This window comes from Lygodium microphyllum, chromosome 11 (genome assembly GCF_053477565.2).
Source record: "Lygodium microphyllum isolate KBCC chromosome 11, Lygodium_microphyllum_v1.1.10, whole genome shotgun sequence".
Classification (NCBI taxonomy): Eukaryota; Viridiplantae; Streptophyta; class Polypodiopsida; order Schizaeales; family Lygodiaceae; genus Lygodium; species Lygodium microphyllum.
In genome coordinates, this window is record NC_141145.1 from 8547999 (window position 1) to 8561982 (window position 13984).

General features: G+C 42.8%; 1 protein-coding gene across 3 annotated transcripts in view; it reads right to left on the reverse strand.

Moving 5' to 3' along the window:
- LOC148028515 (uncharacterized protein At3g49140-like) overlaps window positions 1–13492 on the reverse strand; it is a 119191-nt gene extending 105699 nt beyond the window's left edge. For 2 of the 3 annotated variants that reach the window (XM_087688798.1, XM_087688799.1), the window contains exons 1-2: window positions 13185–13492; window positions 12562–12706 (exon numbers count right to left, since the gene is read on the reverse strand). In XM_087688798.1, coding sequence (XP_087544924.1) covers window positions 12562–12706; window positions 13185–13251 — 212 coding nt within the window. In that variant the 5' untranslated portion in view covers window positions 13252–13492. The remainder of the gene's footprint in view (window positions 1–12561; window positions 12707–13184) is intronic. The other variant, XM_087688797.1, reaches the window with a different exon arrangement.
- Between the last annotated feature and the right edge of the window lie 492 nt (window positions 13493–13984).

Consider the following 13984-nt stretch of genomic DNA (forward strand, 5'->3'; position numbering starts at 1 on the left):
CAACACGACAACCCGTCTAGTTACGAACCAATAGCACCCAAGCACAAAAATAAGTGAAAGCATCCAACTTATACTTGAGGAAATACTCACATGTATCTCGAATGATCATCCGCTATCAAAAAAAAGTACAGTGCGTCGTTCAAGGCGGCAGTGGATGTTGGCCCATAAAGATCAACGTGAATCAATCTAAGAGGCGCCTCAACTTTAGTGTAGACTACTGAGGGAATGGGGTATGGTGCTGCTTCCTGAGCTGACATTCTTTACAGATATCTCAAGCTAGCTTCAAGTGAGAAAGGCCCTCAACCATCTCACGGCAAGATAAGTCATAAAGAGAATCATAGCTAAGATACCCTAGCTGGAAATGCCAAAGACGCTCATTGTTCGTAGGCTCCCAAGATGTGGCTAATGCTTGGAAGCTATGCAGCACCGAGCCCTCGCTGTCGGCTTGGTAAGAAAATGGATCGTGTGGTATAGGCCATTAGGCTCTGCCTCACCGCGAGCAATCACTAAAATCAATCTGAGAGTCAAGGATCTCAATTGTGGTCGTTGTAAAGAAAACCGCTCGCCCCAACCGGCAAAGTTGTTGAGCAGATAACAATGTATACTATATCCCCAAGCTAAGGGACATAGTATACATTCTCCACCGAAACCAAATCCGGACCCTTATCAATGGCAAAACTGACGCAATCGTAAGTCTGGTGGATCTTAACCAAGGAATTGTTTTCAACGTGGACCCGCCCGGTTGCAAGGGCTAAGATATGGAAGATGTCCTCTATAGGAGTCATGTGATGTGGCTCCACTATCCACAATCCAAACAGGTCCTAATGTACTCAACTGTAACAAGTGGGTCTCTACGGTAACCATGTCGAGAGGCAATTCACAAATGTGGACAAGACTCACATCGAATGTCTCTATGGAGACTATGTGGGCCTTTGTAGACCAATCAGACAAGCCCTCTAAAGAGTTAAAAATATTGTCGATTGAGATGGCTGACTGATAGCAGTGTGAACCTAACCTTTCCGTTGCACCTTGCCATCACCCTGCCTCCCCTAAGAGGGGTTGCCCGACTGAGGGACGGGGATTTGTAACTTGGATTTTCAAGTTGTGCCTCTTGCCTTTGATCGATACTCATCGTCAAAATGGCCAGCCTTTTGACAATGATGACTATACATGTTCTTCTTAGGTACATTCTGCCACCTAGTTTTGATTTGAGACTAGGAGTTTCCTTGTGATTTTCCTACTTGATTTTGATTTTAATTTGAAGTTTGATTTTGTTTGCCCTTACCTTGTTGCTCCTTCTAAGAATGATCAACAAGAGCCCCCTCTGAGAGATTATTCATACGAAACTGATCTAAGATCCGTGCATAATGCAATAGCTGACACTCAAATTCATAGAATGTGGGTAAACTGGACAAGGAAATCACTTGTTGCACAAAATTGAAGTATTTGCATAACAGCTTATTAAGAAACAATGTGACCTAATCATCAAAGAACTTAGGAGTCCATGTAGTAGAGAATTTAGCAAAGAGACACTAATACTCAGTCAACTTGACTTTCAAGTCATCCCAATCAAAGATTTTGAAGTTCTAAAGCTCATGGTCAAGATTTTTTCAACATGTTCTATCCCAAGCTGCATAGTAGTCAATCAAGTGTACCCATCGCTCTGATGCAAAGGCAAAATACTGAAGCAGAGAATGAAACTTGAGCACTAGGCCTTGCATTAGCTCGACAATAATGGAGGCATTCCTAGACTTCCATGAGCGGATGACCTTGTATGGAATAAGTGCGGAATCAAGTTGAGGTTCCAACCCCTGTACAAGATTCCACATATTCTATGACTCAAGGAAAAGTCTCGTCAAGTTCGACTAAGTTATAAAGTTTGACCCATTAAGACGAGTCTTGTCATTGAATGCATGCTTGGCGGAAGATGAGGTAGAACCATGAGGTCTTGGGAATGTTGGGTAAGATGGATGTGGAGGATAAAATAGTAGTGGTGATGGTGGTGGTGGTGGTGGAAGTGTCTGATAAGAAGGAGGGGAAAGAGATGGGTAGGTAGAAATAAGTTGTGAGTATCTAACGAGTCCCAATTGATACAGAGGCATTGGAACAAGAATGTTTCTATAAGGTGCAAGTGGAGGTAGAGGCACTGGGACACGTAAGCCCTCTCCAACTATCAGCTGGGACACGACATAATGACCAAAGGATCCACTAGGTAATGCCACAGAGGCAAACTGTGGCACCAACTGATCCACACTCAAGAGAGACTACGTGGAATACCCAGGCTGCAATGATCCCGAAAGTGTGTGAGGAAAAGGTGAAACACCACCTAGCTGAGGAAGAGATGAGGTCCTAGCGACTGTGTCTAAATTTACAGAACCCCCCGATATGGTGAATGAAGACACATGTGATCCTACATGAGATGCAACATGCGGTGCACTTAATGAAGACTAAACGGATGTTGCAGCGGAATAAGAGGGTGGGATAGGAGGAAGATTAAATGGATTTGTGATATGTGTAGATGTGGGAAATAACATGGGTTCATTTTGTCCATTAAATGCATTGAATTGAAATGATGATAAGCAAGACACGTCTACTTCATTTTGACCTTTGAAAACAAAATTGTTTGAAGGAAAAGAAGAGGAAGGAGTACTCACAATTTCTTGTTTCAACTACTTACCCGGTCTTGAGTTCATAAAGAAATATATGTCTTCCTCATCACTCATAAACTAGAAATTGTTTTACATACGTTCTTCATCATGAAAATCATCCATACCAATACGAGAAGGGGAATCGTCATTAACAAAATCTGAAATGGTAGACATACCTCACACCGGAGAGAATAAGTATGAAGGCAATGGAGTATACTCTATGCCAGTTTTCACTTGCAGATAGCCACTCTCAAGTGGAGATTCCGCCCTTCCTACATAGTCAATAGATCGATGCACCGAACTTAAAGGGTGAAATTCAGACTTATCTTCCATCTGCCACTAGGCTCTATGCATCAAAATGAGATAGTACTCAACTGTAGTGATCTCATAAGGTCATGGAACTCCATGGTAGTCCAATGTCTGTCCGGCCATGTCGAGAGCTTGTAAAGCAAGCTGCAAGGCCCACTCTGACTCGTTCCTCCATGGATTTAGCTCGAACGTGAGAAGTGGTACGAAAGTAGTATTTGAAGTCATATGCCCTTCTGTTGTTCCTACTTCGTGTGTAGAGCTTTCAAATCAAGGCCTAGGTTTCTCTCAGAGAACTTAGCTTTGATACCACGTGAAGAAAATACCCTGACACAAACACAAATAATATCGTACGACAAAGCACAGACTGATAGAATAACAAGGTTAGGGTTGGGGTAAGTTGCAACTCAGAGACAATGAACACAAAGAATAAATGAAATGATATGACTATTGAATATACAATGCTCATGCAACAAACACACTATACAGTGAATGAATATTGTACCTCGAACTCTTGTATGTCAAGAATCAGGACAAGGGTAATAAGCTGAAGAGTGTGTCGTACTCCGAACAAATCCAGAATCACGAAAAGGCAGCCTCCGGATGTTGAACACCAACAAACGCAGCCAAGAAAGGATGGATCTAATACAGACAACAGTGTAGGAGAGAGAAACTAAAAAACACAGGTGAGGAGAAAGAAAGACAAAACGCATATAAGGAGAGAGAAAATAGTGAACACAGCTAAGAGGAGAGAGAAAATAGCAAATGCAGACTGCAAGAGAGAGAAAACATCGGACACAGGCTGCATGAAATAATGGCAACAGCTAGAGGAGAGAGAAAATCTGCAAGGCGATAGCTGGGGCTTGCAAATGTAACAGTATGCAGATGTGGCAAGTTATACTACAGCTGGATGACAAACAGCAGCAATCGCCTCGCTGAAAACAGCGACAAACTCATGGCAGGAGGCTAGAAACATGTGCTAGATGAGTGAAGATTGGAATGGACAGCTTGGACTCAGATGTCCTCTGCGAATGGGGTGTGCGCAACAAGCTAAAAACACCTAAACTTGCAAAAACGAGATTGAGGCTGAATGGAAGGCAACATACCTATTTACAGAAAGTTTGGGCCCTCCCATGTGGGTTTGTGCTTCTAGGATACATACACTCTCTAGAAACACATTTCTTTTTAAATAAACAAGGTTTTTTCCTTAATTAAGCATGTTTTGGGACTGTTTAAGTAAAGTTAATGCGTTTTTAGCTCAACAACATCCTCTCTCAAATCATGGGTGATCTAATACAATGACAATGACTCATCATAGTCCGTACAATAAAGACCACCAAAATAGGACCATGGATACCCAAGCAATGGGTGATCATACCAACACCAAGGTGCCTCAAAGAGCACTTGAGTGTCAATGTTGATCATACCAAAACCTGAAAATAGAGAAGAATCATCGCATCTTTCTGTGTCTATCAACAATGCCTCGCAGTAGCATACACGAACAACTTGCCAAAAATGCCTTTGAGCATACATGAACATGAATTCCCTACCTTTGGCCAAGGCTGCCAAAGTGTCCCCTCATGCGATCTCGGACTAGGAGCCAATCCCACTCTCTGTCAAGTAACAGCCCATCATGAACCTAGAAGTCAATCCCAACCCCACGATTTCAAAATTTGCCATACGCTCGATGTATCAAGGAAGTCCCTCTCTCGAACCTGTGCACCTATATACTTGTATAGATGAAGCGCACCTACCCCACCTCACCACCCTCTCACACTCCTCTAGTGCTAGAGAGCATGAGGAATGACTCCATCACCTGCACTAGAAAATAAAAGAAGGGGCTATCAAGCCCTTCCCTTGGTCTGAAGAAGATAATCCCTTCTACGCCTTGGCCTTGGCTTTGGCTGGAGGATGCAAGTCGGAGTCAGAGAAGGCAGATGACTCAACAAAGGAGTCTGTATCTTGCTGCTTCTTCTTCTCCTTCCTCCTCCTCGAAGCCGCTAATTGTATGCAATCCTTGCACAAATGTCCCTTCTTACCACAATGATAGCACTAGGCCTTCGACTTCTTCTTGCCACACACCCCTCTCTGAAGCTACAAAGGCCTTGTCAAAAGATGACGTACCAGCAAGACATTAGGGTTTGCGAGGAGGAACACAGAGTGAACTCGGCAAACATAGAGAAGAGAAGAGAAGAGAGAAGAGAGAAGAAACTCTGATGAATGGAATGATGAAGTTCTGAATCATGGAGTGAATGTGATACAAGGGAACAGGGGTACCATAGCACAAGGAAGACGATGAAGACAGCCACGAACTACGAACCGCAATGTCCTCCTAAAGGGGTGTGAGGGTAGTGGAGAGGCTAGAGAGAAGAGGTGACGGACTGAATGAATCAGCCGTAAGAAATAAATGAGAGAGTGGCCTATAAATAGGCATAGTCAGTCTAGGATGGCACCCCTTTTTGGGGCTGCACACCCTAAACGCAAAACACAAAAACGCAAAAAACGGGTGAAGGGTGAAGGGTTTCTCAACACCCCCTCTCAGGCCCAGAAAGGGGAACAAGAGGAGTGAGGTGGAGATGCAATGCTACATGCTGAAGAATGCTCATGCAGCAAGTGCCACTTGGACAGTGTCCCTCGTGGGGAAATTGTTCGCTTGCCTAAGCGCCCTAGCACAAAGATGATGAAAACATGTAATGCATAGAAGGAATGTTGGACTTTGTGTGGTGCCGAGAACCATAAGGATATGCCTGTATTTGATCTCAGGAGGTGGCTCCATGCTAACCAAGTAACCAAGGCAAGAAGAGAAGAGGAGGAAGAAGATGTAGAGGATCCCTAAGATCCAAGATTTCCATCGGAAAGGGAACCTACAGTAAAGAACAGTAGACAGAGTGAACTAGAGAACCCGAAACTCAACCTCGGTAGAGAAGCCACTAGCTCCGTACATCCATCCTAGAAGAAATACGAAGGCCTCGTCACCAAGTCGCGGCTGAACCTCCGAGGTCCCAATCTAGGTGATACCTGAAGATCCTGGGTATCAATAGAAGAGATGACTGGTCAAAGACAGCCACCCCAAGAAAGTAGAGGATGGGTGAAGAACTTCATGTGGAGTAGGTTCCCTTGCCGAGGTGGGAGGTGGAGGGGCCCCCGCTGAACTCAAAAAAGAAATAGATGTCCCCTCTGAGGGCAAAGAAATAGCATCCCCCTCTGAATCCCCCTCTGAAGTAGATAGGGAATCCAAAAACTCATGGATCACGGACTCCGAAATGTCTGACGATGAAGAAAATGCCCCCGGCCATGCCGAAGAAGGTATCTGGGATGTTGAAGGGTAGCCTCTCGAACCTGAGTAGTCAAGGGTGGGGAAGGGTGGGGCTCAAAATGAGCAAAAGATGGGCAACAGTTGCTGTCTCATAGTGGAGCAGACTGGGTAGCCGAAGAAGAGGAAGAAGTCGAGCAGCCACTGTCTCTCAAAGAAGCAGACTGACGAGGAAACGGTATCAAACAATCATTGTCTCTCGATGGAGCAGACTATAGATCCGTAGGTCGTGGAAGCCACTATACCTGAAAATAAGTGGGAGAAGACTGCCGCTAGCATTGCAACGATCTCCAAGAGATCATAGCGCCAATCGATCCTCCATGTGGTCGAAAGGACTTAGTGCGCATCGGATGCGTCTTAGTGCCTTGAGCATAGTACTCTGATTGCCGATGCAAAACGATCTTTGTGACCCAGAAAGGAGAGGTGGCACAAGGAGTGCCTGGTGAAAGACATGTACTCCGGAGGGGTGGGGAACAAAGGTCGAAGTGGACAAGCATTGGTGGTGTGTCCAATGATGCCATAGTAGGAGCACCCAGTAGTCTGGTCATCTATTGGTAAAGAAGCCATGGATACCAGTATGCCTTGCTGAAGAAGGAAGAGGTCAGCCACCATGAACCACAAACTGCAATGTCCGCCTCAAGGGGTGTGAGAGCAGTGTAAAGCACGAACCGCAATGTCTGCCTCAAGGGCTGGGAGGATAGTGGAAGGACTCGAAGTAAGCTGCCAGTGGGAGGAGGATGCGACCAGCAATTAGAGGTTGCAACCAATAGAAAAACTCAGGTGAGGAGAGAAAAATACTAAAAATGCAAGCAAGATAGCTTGTAGGAGAGAGAAATACTAAAAACGCAAGCAGGACAGCCTGCAAGAGAGAGAAAGACTAAAAACGCAGGTAGCACAACTATGATGACGTGGCAGGTTGTATGGCAGCAGGTCTGCATAGGAACAACAGTCGCCTAGCTGAAATCAGCTCCAAACTGTGTGAAGAGGCCTGGAAATCAGGCGCCAACTGATGGACACAGCAATGGACAGCTTCGGCTGAGATGTCCTCCGCGAACGGGGTGTGGGCAGCAAGCTGAAACACCTGAAATCTGCAAAAACGAGGTTTTGATGCAACGGAAGAAGAAGAGAAATGGATGCCAAACCCGCCACCGGTCTTTGCCTTCACTGGAGTGGAGGATCTTCGCTGCTAGATGAGCAGATCTAGCTCTAATACCATGTCAAAAGATGACATACCAACGAGACAGTAGGGTTTGTGGGGAGGAACACGGAGTGAACTCAGCAAACATGGAGAAGAGAAGAGAAGAGAGAAGAAACTCTGATGAATGGAATGATGAAGTTCCGAATCATGGAATGAATGTGATACAAGGGAACAAGGATGCTGTAGCACAAGGAAGATGATGAAGACAGCCATGAACCACGAACCGCAATGTCCTCCTGAAGGGGTGTGAGGGTAGTGGAGAGGCTGGAGAGAAGAGGTGACGGATTGAATGAATCAGCCGTAAGGAATGAATGAGAGTGACCTATAAATAGGCATAGTCAATCTAGCATGGCGCCCCTTTTTGGGGCTGCAAATCCTAAACGCAAAACACAGAAACGCAAAAAATGGGTGAAGGGTGAAGGGTTTCTCAACAAGCCTCACTAGAGCAACCATACTAGGATGGAAGTCGCCCCTGTAACCGTAAAGACGCCTCATGCTCAAACAACTTAGAAGACATATGGATAAAACTCACTAGCATAGATGACTTCTAGGCCTCCAAAAAGCATTGGCCACTCCATCAAACTCCGGAGGGAGCTTATAAAGCACAGTCCCCACAAGATGAGCCTCAAGAAGGGCAGACTGCATGTGTCAAAGCTGACCTTGTACCTGTGTAACAGTGGATAGAGCAATGGAAGCATGAAAGAATGCTGAAATAGGCTATTGAATACAAGACTGAAGACACAAATAAGAGAAAACACAAGAACATTGCAAAAGAAAACTCAAAGATATGCTCAAGAAATAGAATCCATATACCGAACACGAGACAGACGTGTACAACGGTGAGTCACTGGCTGTGTGGCACTGGCACTAGCTCCCTCTCTCCATTTAATGTTGGTCGTCCAGCATAATCTCGGGGCTGCTCATGCCAGGATGAAGTGCCTTCAGGTTAGGAAGAGATCCATTTGAAATTTCTCAACCTCTGGTGATCTCAATGTTGTAATCTTTGAAGCAAGGCTGTAGAAAGGCTGGGAGATGAGAGAGAATGCTAAGGAGAGAGAAAATTCAGACTTTCTTCGCAAAGAACTGAAGAAAATCTATCATTTACTGCTCCTACACTGTCTCAACAGCTTGTAGATGCAAAGAACTGAAAAAAATTAGTCATTTACTACTATTGCCCTGTCTCAACAACCTGTAGATACTGTCACCTACTGTGGATTGGCCTTCTGTCCCTAGCTCCTCAGAAGGTCCTCCAATGGCTGCAAATCAGACCAGCAGCATGTCCTCCCTCTCTCTTGCAAGTTAAATGACACTAAAATGCCTCTCTCCAACCTCTAAAGACATTTTTTCAGCCTTGCATGGCCATTTTTGACAAGTGACAGCATTCCCAAATGGTTTTTCTAGCATTATCCATAATTAAATATTAATGTTCAATCTTTAAATACTAAAACTAATCTAATAATTATTACATTATCCTGAAAAATAATTTGGCTGGCCAATAATTAAATTGGCTAGGCAACTTCCATTCCCCAATGTCTTTGCACCATCTTTGACCATCAGATTGGCGTTAAGTACTACTAAACACCACTTCTCTAGTGTCACCAACTGACACTTATGGCCAAATGAATGACTTGGCCAACAACTGGCACCAGATACCGCCAAGTACCTATGCGGCATAACTTATAGCAACTTTTGCCTTTGACATCCCGTGATTTCTCAAGTCTTGGGCTCGTAAATTTACTCTAACCGCAGTTACACTTCACAATGCAACATTTACTTAACCATGTGATTAAAAATTAATCCGCATCTTAAGTGAGGTTTCAAAAATACATGTCCTTATGACATGAATCCATTTCCATTTGTTTTTTTCGTATGCAAAATCCCTAAGAATCGAATTGTGCCCAAATCTATAGCCAAAGAAAGGAGTAAAGTGTTTCTTGTCGCTATTGGTCATTTGTTACAGCCCTTTATATTAAAGATTGAAGGAGATCAATCCTAAATCTCAATACTTTATCTTTGAGCAATACAAGAAAAAGAAATACACAAGGGGCACCAATTGTTGGGGCCAATTGGGTGTCGGCTATCCAAGATATTCTAGTAAAGTTTAAGTTTTAGATTTATGAATTTTTTTACTTGCTGTAATTTGTGTTAAATCAGGTCATCTACCATCCTATCCGAGAAGGAAGGTTGGTTTCATGGTTTCATTATGAGGATCACATCAACTCTCTTGAGTAGGTGGGCCCATGGTCCCATGGCACCTGATTGCAAGCCTGAGTTATTGCACATTGCTGAATCTGTGATCAGCTGAATGCATTTCAGCAAGCATATCATTATTCTCAAGTGAAATGGATTCAATTCACGATGATGCTTCACAATCTAAAGGTTCACAAAGCATTGGGGGGAAATGCAATGCCGAATTTCAGAATGGGCATTGAGCCTAGGCAGCATGCTAAGAACATTGGTTTTAGCCAAGAAGCAGGTGCCTGAAGGCCTCATAATGCTAATGATCAACAAGAAGAAGAAGAGGATGACAATCACTTTAAGTCAGTCAAGGACAACATCTGATCTCTTTGCACAGTTGGCAAAGAACGCTCAATCTGTGCAATTCATGAATGCTCCTGCAAAGGACAACACAGTGTTGGGGGGGTAAAAGTGTTAGGCCTAAAACCACCAGCGTTCAAGAAAATTATTAAGACAAATGGAAGAAAGAAACTCTGGAAATAAGAACATAAAAAATCATGTAGAACTTAAGAAACAAACAACTGCAAACTTGCATTACTCTGGAAGACTTTGTACAGCTATACAATTTCTCTTAGACTGAGAACTCCGCGTCTAAGGTAATAGGTCAGACAAAACTCTTTCCAAGACAATGGATTGGACTCTGTTCAGCCCAAAAGATTCTGCTACAACAATACAATGATCTCTGTGTACAAACAATGTCCTCTTCCAGAACTACTTTAGCCCTCTAAATCCCTATAAAACAACAGTACAACAGTCCTAAATCTGCCCCAGATCTGTACCATACATGCATCCACAAGCATCTGTCAATCTTCTCCTTGTTTACTTTAGTGCTTTTCCTTAATTCATTCTTTTGTGGCTGGTCCTCCAAATCCCTATAAAATAGCAATATAATAGTCCTAAATCTGCCCCAAATCTGTAACATACATGCATCCACAAGCATCTGCCCATTTTCTTCTTGTTTACTTCAATGCTTTTCCTAAATTCGTTTTTTTCTGTGGATGGCTGCAACTTGTTTCGACCACAACTTTGTCATACAAGCTTAGAGTAGGGTCATCTAGGTACTCAAATTGAAGTAAATAGACTTAATCAATAAGGCAGCACAAGCAAAATTGCAAAAAACTTCTCAAAATAGCCAAAAGCACCAGTTTTTTTATAAACATGTCACCTTTAGATATTTTTCGGCTTGGACGACTTATAGCACTCAAAATAAGTGCTTGCATGTATTTATCTATGTAGGCCATCTCATGGGCTACACGTTGATGCCCTTTGATTTATGATCCGAGCTCTCTAGGCATTTAAACTATCATTAAATGCAGTTGTTGCCCCCAATGTCCTAGGCAATAAGTGGCACTAGTAGTGTCCTAGGCACTAAGTGACACTAGGGTTAGGGTTTATTTTAGGGTTTCCTATGACAGTTAAGCCATCAAGGTTTTATTTTTATTATAAATAGAAAATTTGCGCCTCATTAGCACACAATTATGGTGTTATGCGCTGTGATCACCTTGAGTGTTGTACTCTCTCTCACTCATAAAACACCACTTCTCATTCATGATCAAGTATCATTGTGCATTGATTAATTCTTTCATTCTCATTCATTTTCCATTAAATCAATCACACAATTGGCCAACAATGGTATCAGCGCCACTTACATTCTTTGCCCTCACCATCGCTCATGATTCACACCTAATAGTATCAGACAATGCTAAGATCTTGGTTCATGGTTGGAGGCTTCAAAGGTCACACTTTGAGACTATTTGAGGCTGAGCGACAATCTATCTAGGACTAAACAACAAGCTTACTCTATGGATATAAAGCACAGGAGTTGCATTGCAATGAGAACTTGTTATATATAAGTAGGATGCCTTTGGCTTCTCTTATCTCTTTTAAGTGTGTGTTCACAGTGCTTATATTTTCAAGTTTCATTGCCACTCAATCTTCCATCACACATTAGTATGCAATTCACCAAAGTCTTAGATCCTAAATAAAGGCCAAAGATGATCTCAATTTGCTTGAGTTCTCCACTTTCATTGCAACTGAATCTTCCATCACACATTTGTATACAATTTGCCAAAGTTTTAGACCCTAATAAAGGCCAAAGATGAATGCATTCATAGTCATGAAATAAGATCTAATGATTTCACCGACCATGATGTTTGGTAATCTGAGCCAACTGCTCCTCCTCTCCCAGTTTGAATGGTCAGGAATCTTTCATTCCTTTCTGTAAAAGAGCCATATAAAAGCATCATTTGTATAACCAAAGAAATTCTGATGATTTCCTTGACAGACTTCTACCATTTTCTGGCTTTGGTTTCTTATAACTTTATGTGGCACATTGGTCCATTAGAGAAGTCTCACGCTTGTCTTCAGAATTTGATAGGGAACTCAACATCTCCTCAAAATCCAACATTCCATTCAGATCAATTATGGACACTGCTCTATCCTCAAAAGATTTATATCTGGAGATTGTTTAGCAGGGAAATTCAAGAATGGACCCCTGTACTAGTAACTCCACAGGGACCAGGGCATTATGTCCAATGCGCAATGAATGACAAAGAAATAACAGATGCTCTCATGGATAGGTTATCAGCTGACCCCACCAATTGCAACAAGGAGAGAACCCAATTTGCTAGAAAAACTCAAAGGGGGGGGCAAACTGATTATCAACTGGGGCACTCTTATACCAATCGAATACACCAAGGACAACATTGTGTGCCGGCTCTTAAAGAGCTGGTAGAGGTGTGAAATACCAAGGAGGAACAATAGATTGGGTGTGCAGGCACTGAATTTTAGCAGAAATTCATCAATACTGGACTACTCCTTCCATTAATCATCGCCTAGCTCAAAGACGACAGGCATACCTGTTCACATGAGATATCTTCCTGTTTTTGTTCAGTAGGGAGACAATGGAGGAAGTCCTGCAGCATCCGCTTCCGCCCCAAGCTTGGCATACAAGGTACCTGCTCTCTTGCTCATCCCTGAGATTAGGCAGGCAAGGCCGAGATCCTGCCAAGATATGGCACCACTGATTCAGAGAAGAATTAAGTTATCATAGAACTAATCATCTTGAGGTTTGAAGCAACTCAAAACCAGGTTTTGAGCCACAAGATGAGTCCAAAAATTCAAAAGGAGGCCATCATTAAGAAGATATTTTGCAGGGGGTAGCAATGGGGGCGGCTCATTGCTCCGCCCCCACCCCCTTCCCTTTCTGTTCAAGGTAACAGACTAATTTAATTTGGTCTTCCTCTCATTCTTTGCACCATAGTCTCACTTTCTGTTTGAATTAACGAACATGAGCTGCCCCCTTAAAGTTAAAGTTGACAGATTAATTTATTTGGATTTTCCTCTGCTAGCACCATAGTCCCCTGTTCTGTCTAACTAGTCCTCTGTTGTGTCTAAATTGATAGCAAACTCATTTATTTGTTCTTCCTCTTGCATTGCAGAGAGCGAAAATCAAAATCGGGATGAAGAGGGTGAGGTGAACCTGGAAGGAATCCAGTAGAGGCGCAGCAGTTGAAGTGGGCAGTGGGCGTCATGGCCAGAGGGGGCATATGCAACCTGTGCAGATACTGACTTAGGGTGGATGTATGCGTGTGTGCAATTGAGTGTGAAAGGGCAAATCTCACATCATCATCATCATCATCATCATAGTCTTCTGGGATGTGGGATGATGTCGCAAGGTAAGGTCGTTTATTTTAAACGACCCTTCCCTTTCGCCTTTCTAGCAGCGTTATCTGATTACCCATATCCTGTGAGAACCAAACAGAAGAATATCCTTCACTACTACTCACCTCCACACCAAGGAGAGAGTTCTTTATACATGTACACGTTTATTGTACTCGTACATGTGTATGTACTCATCTATTTAGATTGCTTGCATACATATGTACACAAGTACAACATACAAATCATATGTACATGCATCAATTGTGGCATGTGTCTTGCCAACGAGCATTAACATTCTAAAAAACAAGCTAGCATTGTGGAAAATTAAGGAATTAACGGAAAATAATCGGGAGAACAATGGAGACATTATTCATACCCGATGAAACAATAAATTCAACAATAGTAAAGGGGAAGTATTTGCAAATGAAAGGTTTTTTATTATTTTTTGCAACAGTTCACAAAGATTGTAGACCCCAATAACAACGAATCACGATGTAAGCAAAGGTGAAGCATGGTATCTACATCCATACAAAAGAAGCACTGGGTGAGAATTATTACTTCTAGTATATATTACAAGTGTCTAAAACTCACCTAGTTGTTATCCATGTCAACTCATAT